At 35.9% G+C, this 11,854-nt stretch overlaps 1 protein-coding gene across 1 annotated transcript in view; it reads left to right on the top strand.

Moving 5' to 3' along the window:
- Positions 1 to 11,430, top strand: part of SPA17 (sperm autoantigenic protein 17) — a 23,337-nt gene extending 11,907 nt beyond the window's left edge. Inside the window, exons 2-4 of the mRNA XM_007952136.2 lie at positions 5,171 to 5,241; positions 8,307 to 8,393; positions 11,287 to 11,430. Coding sequence (XP_007950327.1) covers positions 5,171 to 5,241; positions 8,307 to 8,393; positions 11,287 to 11,430 — 302 coding nt within the window. The remainder of the gene's footprint in view (positions 1 to 5,170; positions 5,242 to 8,306; positions 8,394 to 11,286) is intronic.
- Positions 11,431 to 11,854: the final 424 nt, after the last annotated feature.

Genomic DNA, 11,854 nt, shown 5'->3' with positions numbered 1-11,854 from the left:
TACTTCCGTAGTGATAACTGCCTCGGAAACCCAAGGAGGGGTCGCTATGAGTCGGGGCCGACTCGACGGCACATAACAACAACAACAACATACATATAAATATATGTATATGCATCTGTGTAAGGAGCTCTGGTGGCAAAGTGCCTAAGGCATTTGACTGCTAACCAGAAGACTGGTGGTTCAAACCCACCAGCCACTCCCTTGAAGGAAGACTGGGTAACCTACTCCCATAAAGATTAACACCTCAAAAACCCAAAGAGGGTCACTATGAGTCAGAATTGACTCAATGACAGTGAGTTTGGTGTTTTTTTATGTATCTGTGTGACTGTGTGCACATATATTCATATGTATAATAGGAGCTCTGGTGGCGTGGTGCCTAAGGCATTTGACTGCTAACCAGAAGGCTGGCAGTGCAAACCCACCAGCCACTCTTCAGAAGGAAGGTTGGGCAATCTACTTCCATAGAGATACTGCCTCAGAAACCCAAGGAAGGGTCACTATGAGTCGGATCTGATGCAACAGCAGTGAATTTGGTTTTGGTTTTTTGAATAAAATATATGTTGTTGTTGTTTTTGTTGTTAGGTGCCTTCAAGTCAGCTCCGATTCATAGCAACCCTGTGTACAATAGAATGAAACACTGCCCAGTCCTGTGCCAGCCTCACAGTCCTTGCTATACCTGAGCCCTTTGTTGTAGCCATTGTGTCAGTCCATCTCATTGAGGGCCTTCCTCTTTTTTATTGACCCGCCACTTTGCTAAGCATGATATTTTTTTTCCAGGGAATGGTCCCTTCTGAAACATAACCCAAGTAGGTGAGACAAACTATGGCCCTTCTTGCTTCCAAGGAGCATTCCAGCTGTGCTTCTTCCAGGACAGATTTTTTCATTCTTCTGGCAGTCATACCTTCAGTATTCTTCACCAACACCACAATTCAAAAACATCAACTCTTCTTTGGTCTTCCTTATTCATTATTCTGCTTTCACATGCATATGAAGTGATTGAAAATACCATGGCTTGGGTTAGGCACAAAGAGACATCTTTGCTCTTCAGCACTTTAAAGAGTCTTTTGCAACAGATTTGTCCAGTGAAATACATCATCTGATTTCTTGACTGCTGCTTCCATTCATGCTGATTGTGGAACCAAGTAATGTGAAATGTTTGACATTCAATCTTTTCTCCATTTATCATGATGCTGCTTATTGGTCCAGTTGTGAGGATTTTTGTTTTCTTTATGTTGGGATGTAATCCATACTGCAAACTGTAATCTTTAACCTTCATCAGTAAGTACTTCAAGTCATCTTGACTTTCAGCAAGCAAAGTTGTGTTATCTGCATATCGCAGGTTGTTAATGAGTCTTCCTCCATTCTTGATGCTGCACTCCTCTTCATATAGTCCAGCTTCTTAGATTATTTGCTGAGCATATAGATTGAATGAGTATGGTGAAAGGATACAACCCTGACGCACTCCCTTCCTGATTTTAAACCATGCAGTATCCTTTTGTTGTTTTTGAACAACAGCCTCCTGCTCTATGTACAGGTTCCTCATGAGTGCAATTAAGTGTTCTGGAATTCCCATTCTTCTCAATGTTATCCATAATCTGTTGTAATCCACACAATCGAATGCCTTTGCAAAGTCAATAAAACAAGTAAACTTCTTTCTGGTATTCTTTCCTTTGAGCCAAAATCCATCTGATATCAGCAATGATATCCCTCATACCATGTCATCTTCTGAATACAGCTTGCATTTCTGGAAGTTCTCTGTCAGTATCCTGCTGCAACCTTTTTTGAATTATCTTCAGCAAGATTTTACTTGCGTGTGATATTAATGATATTGTTTGATAATTTCCAAATTCTGTGGGATCACCATTCTTTGGAATGGGTACAAATATGGGTCTCTTCCAGTGTGTTGGCCAGGTAGCTGTCTTCTAAATTTCTTGGCATAGAAGAGTGAGTGCCTTCAGCCTGGCATCTGTTTGTTGAAGCATTTCAGTGGGTATTCCATCAATTTCTGGAACCCTATTCTTGTCCATTTCCTTTGGTGAAGCTTCAACTTCTTCCTTGAATACCATTGGCTCTTGATCATATGCCACCTCCTGAAATGGATGAACATCACCCAATTCTTTTTGGTACAGTGACTCTGTCCTTTTCTTTATTTCTTTCATCTTGAGAAATGCCAAGTATGTTCTTCCCTTTTGATTCCTAACTCCAGGTCTTTGCACATTTCATTATAATAATTGACTTTGTCTTCTCGAGCTGCTCTTTGAAATCTGTTCTGCTCTTTTATCTTGTCATTTCTTTCATTTACTTTAGCTACTCTTCATTCAATGGCAATTTTAAGAGTCTCTTCTGACATCTCCTTTGGTTTTTCCTTCCTTTCCTGTCTTTTTGATGATCTTTTGCTTTCTTCATGGATAATATTCTTGATGTCCTCCCACAATTCCTCTGGTTTTTTGCATCAAATCTATTCTTTCAGTGGTCTCTAAATTCAGGAAGGATATAATCAAGGTCATATTTTGGCTCTTGTGGACTTCTCTTAATTCAGGTCAGAAGGCACTCAAAATACAACTGGGGAAGAGCTGCCTCCTCAGAGTGGAGTCAACCTTAATTATGTGGATGCAATAAAGCTTTTAGGACCTCCTTTTGCTGATGTGGCACAACTCGATGTGGAAAGAAACAGCTGCAAACATCCATTAATAATTGCAACATGGAATGTATAAAGTATGAATCTAGGAAAATTGGAAGTTGTCAAAAATGAAGTCGAATGCATAAAGATAGATATCCTAGGCATTAGTGAGGTGAAATAGACTATTTTGGTCATTTTGAATCAGACAAGCATATGATCTACTATGCCGGGAATGACAAATTGAAGAGGAATGGCACAGCATTCATCGTCACAAAGAAAGTTTCAAGATCTATCCTGAAGTACAATGCTGTCAGTGATAAGATAATATCCATGTGCCTTCAAGGAAGACCAGTTAATACTACTATTATTCAAATTTACGCACCAACCACCAAAGCCAAAGACAAGGATATTGAAGATTTTTACCAACTTCTACAGTCTGAAATTGACCAAACATGCAATCAAGATATGTTGATTATTACTGGTGATTGGAATGCAAAAGTTGGAAACAAAGAAGAATCACCAGTACTTAGAAAATATGACCTTGTTGACAGAAATGACACTGGAAATTACATGATAGAATTTTGCAAGATCAATGACTTACACATTGCAAATACCTTTTTCCAACTGCTATATACATAGACTTCACCAGATAGAGTACACAGGAATCAGGTCGACTACATCTGTGGAAAGAGGCGATAGAGAAGCTTACTATCTTCAGCCAAATCAAAGCCAGGAGCTGGCCGTGGAACAGACCATCAACTGCTCTTTTGCGAGTTCATGTTGAAGCTGAAGACAGTTGAAAGAAGTCCATAAAAGCCAAAATATGGCCTTGATTATATCCCTCCTGAGTAAAGCACATAGTAAACACAATTATAGATACTTCTAAGACAAAACCAAATTCCTATGTGATGGATTTCTAGGTTTGGTGGATTGGCACCATAGTCTCATGGAACACCTCAGTCAATTGGCATAATACAATTCATGAAATTATGTCCTGCATTCTAGTTAACCAGAAAATAGTGGATTAGATGAATAGTGTCTGGGGACTTAAAAGCTCATGATTGGTCATTTAAGATACAACTATTGGTATCTACTTAACTGGAGCAAATGAGAAAGAAAGAAACCAAAGACTCAAAGAAGAACTTAGTCAATAGAACATATACTCTATATGATCCACAGTCTCATCTACTCTGAAACCAGAAGAACTATGGTGCCCAACTACCACTACTAGCAGTTCTAATCAGGGCCACAATAGATGAACTCTGAGAGAATGGAAGAAAAATATGGAACAGAACCTCAAATTATTAAAAAAGAAACAAAACCTACTGGATTTGTTGAGACTGGAGAACTCGATCTTCAAGACTATTGCCCTGAGATACTTTTTAAGTCTTTACTGAAACTAAACCATAAGGTCACCATATAACTAATTAACAGATTGGCTCAAAAAATAATTACATCACCCATAAGTACTATGCTGCTTTAAATAACTCATCCATATGAGACCAAGTTGTCAACAATTACTTTAAAACAAAAATGGGAATGTAAGGGGCAAGGAAACTAGATGAATGGCAACAAAACAACCAGAATGGAAATAGAATGTTCATGCGTTGTAAAGAATGTAACCAATGTCACTGAACAATTTGTGTAGAAATTGTTAAATGGAACCTAAACTTCTGTGTAAACCTGAAAACACAATAAAATAGTATTTAAAGAAAGAGATAGTATATCTTAGAGTTGCATACTGAAATAAATATTTGTGGCTAAAATAATATGATGCCTGGTGTTGCTAGAACATAATCATTTTAAAGTGTGGGAAAGTGAGTGGGGTTATAGATAAAAAGGGTAAATCACATATCCTGTCTTTTATTAAATGTATTCCTATTTTTTAGCCTTTGGTTATTATTTTTGAATGGATTTTCCCCTTTTCCATTTTCAGGGGTTTATTACAAATCTATTCTTTCTGTTAAAAAAATAAAGGTAAATCATGAATCGATAATTATTGAATCTGGGTAACGTGCACAATATGGTTCATTATACTATTCTTTTACTTTCTAAGTTTGAAATTTTTCATAATGAATAGTTAAAGAAAAATATGTTTAAATATAAAGCCTTTGTCAATTGACTATATAATATACCTCATTTTTAAAAAGCCTTTCACATCTGTTCCTTTTCCACATTTCCTGTTTAAACATTTTTTATACTTTTTTCTGTGTTTACTGATGCATGTTTCGTAAGTTTCTATAGTTATTTTTAAATATTGCTTTTTATTCTCCCTCACTTTTTTATAAATTCTGTAAAGGCAGAAATTATGGTTGTTACCACTTTTCTAAATATTTCCAAGGACTCATCCAATGTTTAATTCATTTTCATATGTATTTAATGATTATTGATTATGTCTGCAGTGCTAGGCTATGTACAACATCAGTAAGATTTTGTATTGGCAGTAAAGAATCTACAATTTGGAAATGAAAACTTGTTTGTGTTACTATTCTATAATTACTTTAATATACTCAAAATAAACCTGAAATTATTTATATTTTTATTATTTAGAAACCAACTTTGATCCAGCAGAATGGGGGACTAAGGTAGACGACCGCTTCTATAACAACCATGCATTCAAGGTATTGTGAAGCTATTGGATTTAGCCATTTCTTCTGTCTCCAAAACAGAGATTGTTGGAATCATGATAATTGTGAAAGCATCACAAATATCTTACTAAACTTTTTTAATTGTGCTGGATTTTTTTCTAATTAGAAATAATTTTCTAAAGTATCTGAATAGTGTACAAATTCTCAGCTCAAGTTTAAAGATGATCAAGGAAAAAAAAGTGCTTGAAAGGTGTAGATTAATTACTCAGTCATTTATTCATCAAATATTTATTGAGCATCAATGCTTAGCACATAGCAGGTACTAAATAAATATTTGTTGATTAACAAATAATTATATGTCCTAAAATAATCCAGTTAATTCATTATCATTGATATGTTACAAAAAACTGACTAGAGTTAAAGATTGTAATAGTACATCCACTGCCATTGAATGGATTCCAACTCATAGTGACCCCCACTGGGAAAATCTTTATGGACATAGATTTCTGAGGGCTGGTGGGTTTTAACCGCCAACCTTGCAGTTAGCAGTCAAATGCCTTAGGCACTGCACCAGCAGAACTCTTTGGTAATAGTATAGAGTTTTCTTTATAAAGCCAGTCTTACATATGTATTTGTATGTACCATAAGAATGTCCAAATACATAATAGAGCTAACAAGGGGCAAAGTTAGATGACTTCTTGGCCATAGCCAATCACCCTGAGGGACTAAGTAGTTGAACCTATGGGCTCAGGACCATAGTCACAGAGGACATCTAGCTCATTTGGCATAATATACTACACAAAAACATTGTTCTACATCCTTCTTTGGTGAGTAGTAACTGTGGTCTTAAAAGCTTACAAGCAGCCATCTAGATGCACCAGTGGGTCTCTCCTCATCCAGAGCAAAGAAGAAGGAAGAAAACCAAAAATGCATGAAAACAATTTGTCCAAGCAACTAGTAGACAATGTGATCCTCACCCTATATGACCATGAGCCCAGAACCAGATGGTGTCCGACTACCCATTGTAAACCACTCAGACGGGGATCGGTGCAGGAGATCCCAGATAAAGTGGAAGAACAATGGGGAACAAAATTCAAAATCATTAAAAAAAAAAAAAAAGACCAGGTTTAATGGTGAGACCTCTGAGACTATGGCCCCTAGTTAACCTTCAGGTCTGGAACTGAACTCACTCCCGTGGATTACAGCCAAACAATAGACAGGCAGATAAGGTGAACATTTCTATCAGGTAGGTATACTCCTTAGAGCAATCAATCCTGGAAGAACAGAAGGGCAGTGTTTGCATAGGGAGATAGCTGGGGGTGGGGGCAGGAATGCATAGGAAAGAAGGATGCAGGGAAGAGGAAACTACAGAGAGGAAGTGGGAAGAGACCTGTTGTTACATTATGGGGAATTGTAGTCAATGTCATGAAACATAATGTGTATGAATTGTTGTATGGAAAATGAATTTGCTCCATATACTTTCACCCAAATCACAGTAAAAATTGTTTAAAAATAAAAAATCCAGTCTTTTCAGAGACTGGACCAATCTTTCTCTTTAGCACCATTCTTAAAACCAAGCTTTCTCAACTGGGATTCCTCAAAATAATTAAGCCCTAAGCCACAGGCCACCTATTACATATAAGGAATCAATATCTCTCCTTTGTATCTACAGTGGTGCTAGTTATGTACCATTCTTGGGAGAATTTAGAAAATAGTCACTTAAGCATTTTATGTGTTCTGGAGTTCAGATGAGGAATCCTGGTAGAGAATGTTTGTGTGGAATCAGCATCATTGGTATCACCTGGGGTCTTGATAGAAATGCAAAATATTGGGCCCTACCTAGATCAGTGAAAAGGAGGAAGACCCTCAACAAGATGAAACTGACACAGTGGCTGCAACAATGGACTCAAACATAGCAACGATCATGAGGATGGCACAGGACCAAGCAGTGTTTTGTTGTGTTGTACATAAAGTCGCTATGAGTTGGAATCAACTCAATGGCAGCTAACAACAACAATTACACTTAGATCTACAAATCAGAAGTTATGTTTTAACAGGATCCCCAAAGTAAGCTTAGGTTTTAAAGCTTAAGTTATGGTGACTAATCACTATTCTAGACAACTGAAATAATACTGTTAGCTACAAAGCACCAACAGATATTAGAATTAAAAAGAATGAACAAAGTTCAAGTTTTGATGGTGTTTCCCACTAGTCTCTGGAAAATTCCCAGGAAAGTAGTTGCCGTTTATTTCCTGAGTTCAAAAGTGAAATTCCATCCATTTGTACATGTCAGATATGAGTGTTCTGTTTAATTCCATTTAACTAGATTCTCTGTGTTCGTATTTTATTTATATTCCTATTTCATTGAAATCGAAGGGATAATGTTGAAAATTTTTAATCCTTGTGTCATATAGCAGTTAAGGAGTTTTTGCCCCCTCTTAAATTGCATAGGCTTTATTGATTAGATTATATGTCTTCAAAATTCTGTTGTATGAGTTGAAGCTCTTCTCATAGGTAATGACTTAGCATTTTGGAGGAAGATTTTAATAACTATATCAAAATGGTCAGTGCTGGTTTCTTTTCTTCCATTTAAACTATTCCCCACAGCAAAACTAACTTCTTTTGACTGAGTTTTTACTCCACACACATTACAAAGTCAGTTTAACCTCACATTATGGAGTACAGTGGCATTTATTTTGTTGCTATTTTAGGAACTATTTGTACAACTTTTTAATATTTTGTTTAGGATTCATTATAGCATCTTACCAACTTTTAGTGTAAAACAATAGTTTAATGATCTTTAGTGTAAAGAAAGAGGAAACTGTTCTGTGATGGGACAAGGCATACACATTCCAAAAGCAAAAGAACAAACATTTGTACTAGTTCCTTGGTCTTTGATATTTGTTTACTCATATAATCTTGAGGGTTTTCATTTTTTCCTTCTTGTTCCAACCTACTTTTCTTCTTAAAAGATCGGTACATATTTATTTCTGCTTACTTCTCAATAATTTAAAGTAATATTTAACTACTTTTAAGCAGTTTTATACAAGACTTTGCTGTTTTGAAAACATTGCCATTTGGCCTTCTTCTCTCTCCAGGAGCAAGAACCACCTGAGAAAGGTACACCTGAAAAAGAAAAGTCTCAGGAACCTGTGAAAGAGGAAGAGACACCAGTCACAGTCTTAGTAAGTAATATCTTCCAAATAACTTTGGATTCCAACAAGAATGATAATGTTCAATCTGAAAGTTGTACTCCAGATATGAATCCAGTCTTTTACCTATTATTGTTAAAATTATGGATTTTCCTATCTAGATAATTAACATCAGTGGTGAGCTAACCGGTGGATCATTTTCAGCCATACCTCTTGTAAAAACTCATTCTTCCCCTTAAAATCAAGTCTTATTTCTCAAGATTGTCGATGGAGGGGAATATCTCCCCATGGTAAAGGTCAGGCAAAAGTCACAGCCCCAGTCTTGTTCTTTCAAAGTCAGCTTCTACTTTGGAAATTTTTCACTAATTGATGCTGTCACCACCACACAATGGAAAAGGTCCAGAGATAACAAAAAGAAACCAAATAAAATGGCTTTACAAAATATAGCTTACTCACCTTCCATGCATATACCTCTATAAAAATGCCTTTCTGCCTGATAGCCTACATCAAAGCAGTAGAGATCTGGGGAGATTTCACCCTCAAAGTACCTATATGTAGGTATATGGAAGCCAGTTCTCAAGTAACACTTATGCATATCTCTACCCAACTTCATGTGTAGTCATCTTGGTAGCTTGCAGTAAGGCACAGTGAGAGTATTAATGCTGTGGAAAATACTATAAATCAGGGCTTTTTTTTTTTTTTTTTCCTTCTGAGGCATCAACCAAAAACCAAACCTATGGTGACGGAGTTGATTCCAACTAATACCAACTCTATAGGACAGGGTAAACTGCCCCTTAGGGTTTCCAAAGTTGTAATCATTATGGAAGCAGACTGCCACATCTTTCTCCCATGGAGCTGCTGATAGGTTCAAAGCACTGACTCTTGGTTAGTAGCTGAGTGTTTAACCACTCTGCTACTAAGGCTACTATCTGAAGAACCAGTTGTTAGGCATTTATCAGCACCCCACTGCCTATATTCTTCATAGTCTATATTCAAGAGGACGAGGCATAGTAAGAGCATTCTCTATGTTGAAGGCCAAACTTCCAAGTTCCTTTTAATATCCCAGTTAGTAAACCAATAATTAGCACCCAAAGGGGCATCCCTCCTCAAGGAATACTTCAGTTCCTACTCACTGAGTCATGACTTTTTCCTATAACCTTTGCAAGTTATACCAAAATTATTTGAATATAATCCAATAAGTCTAACATTGACATAAGATGCAATGGGAGGTCCAGAAAGAAGGAAGGGAGTGTTATTTCCTTACATCTTTCATAGGTGCCCTTATACAGGTTTTTGTTTTGTTTTGTTTTTTTTATTTTCAGTTGGGATCTTATTGATTTCTAACTTGATCATAATTAATTTGCCCATTTTGGAATATCATTTTGGAAGATTTTATACCATTCTTTTTGCATTTAAAAGACTTAGAGTTAGATTTGCCTGATTGTAATGGAGGTATGGGGAGGGAAGAAACAAGCCAAAGATCCATTCAGTTAAAGATTTGGGTAAATAAAGTAGAATTATATACTGAATAATAACATCAAAAAAGAGAACTAAGATATATTATTACATGAAAAAAGTAGTTTCAGAACAGTGGTTAGCAATAACCTCATTTTTTAAATTAAAAAGTGTATATATACTCACATGAATGTATTTGTAAACAGAAAAATCCTGAAAGGATATATATACACTCCAACCATAATAATGGTTACTTCTAAGGAATATAAGATATCCATTGATATTTATATTTTTTACATGTGCCAGTGTCATTTTATAATTTAAAAACCTATCCAGTATTTCCCCTTATCCTCAGTTTTACTTTCTGCAGTTTCAATTACCTGCAGTCAACTGGGGTGAGAAAATAATAGCCTAACACTATGTCACAATGGCTATGTCATTTAGCTCACATAACTTTTATTACAGTATATTGTTATACTTGTATTTCATAATTAGTTATTATTGCTAATCTCTTACTGTGCCTAATTTATAAATGAAACTTCATCATAGGTGTGTATGTATAGGAAAAAAAAACATAGTATACATAGATTCAGTAAGGAGCTCTGGTGGTGTAGTGGTTAAGGCATTTGGCTGCTAACCATAAAGGTCAGTGGTTTGAACCTACCAGCTACTCCGTGGAAGCAAGATGAGGCAATCTGCTTCTGTAAAGATTTACAGCCTTGGAAACCCAATAGAGGTCACTGTGAGTCAGAATCAACTCAATGTCAGTGGGTTTGGTGGATTATAGTAGGGTAGGGTTCAGTACTATCTACAGTTTCAAGCCACTGGGGGTCTTGACATATATCCTCTGTGGGTAAGGGGGCAACTACTATATTAAAACTATGTATTTATTGAAGTGTACACTTAAAATCTATGCATTTCACTGTCTATATAGTATACCTGCATTTATTTAAAAAAAGAAAAAGAAGCTATATAGCAACCCACCATGTTAGAACTGACTAAGGGATTTATCTTTGACACTGCACTGTAGATGTATGATTTTGATTATCTAATCATTGAGAAATTAAGAAGTTAACATTCTAATCCATTTTGTATAATTATGATTATTTTAAAACAGCACGTTTATTATTCTTGACATTTTTACTAGCTTCAAGGATTCTTCCTTGTTTCCCCAAAAAATGTTACTGCTCGGGAAACTGTTAAATAGGAGCTATTTTGGAAAAAAAAAAAAAAGCTGGCAGTGATCTTTTATTGCAGAGACATATTAAAAAGTGGCAAAACAAAATGCCTGCTATTTTGGCATTCACCATTTGGTAGATATACACCGTGACAATATATAAAATTCCCTTAAGAAGCAGCAGATCTCGGATTGTGTCATCCCTAAATTGATGAAATTTATGAATTTATTTTTATGGCATCAAAAATATGAGATTTTTTAACAAGACTTGTGTTTTTTCTCTTTTCAATGAAGTATTCTTCTGAGAAAGATAAGGACAAAGTGAAGTTTGCTGCTCTCAAAATCCAAGCAGTCTTCCGGGGTTACTTAGCCAGAGAAATGGTGAAGAAGATGAAATCAGTTGGAGGTGTAACACAAGAAAAAGTGGAAACAGCATGAGGAGACTGATTTCACCCCAGGAAACATGAAAAAAAAATAATCCAAATCCATAAACCTTGTGTGAGATTGTCATTTTTTTCCTTAGTAAGGGAGATTTGATGTAGTAAAAAAAAAAAAAAATCATTTTTTGCTGTTTTGAAAACCTGGCATGAGCATTTGTTTAATAAAAATGCCATCTGAAACATGCCACTTGACAATTTCTCTTAGATTATAAGTATTATTTACATTTCTCCCAAAACTGTGTATGGAGACCCTTGGACTTAGAGTGACATAACTGTAGAACCCAAATTTTCAGAGATCACAGAAATTATGAAGTTCTAAACATTATCTAATGAATAAATCTTTTCTATCATCCCAAAAATAGGGTCCTGTAGCTCCTGTTGCAGTCCTGTTGTTGTTGTTCTTGTTATGTGCCGTCGAGTCA

This window comes from Orycteropus afer, unplaced genomic scaffold, assembly GCF_000298275.1.
Source record: "Orycteropus afer afer isolate SDZICR_OR568_19922 unplaced genomic scaffold, OryAfe1.0 scaffold00325, whole genome shotgun sequence".
Classification (NCBI taxonomy): domain Eukaryota; kingdom Metazoa; phylum Chordata; class Mammalia; order Tubulidentata; family Orycteropodidae; genus Orycteropus; species Orycteropus afer.
This window is presented reverse-complemented; position numbering and strand designations above follow the sequence as displayed.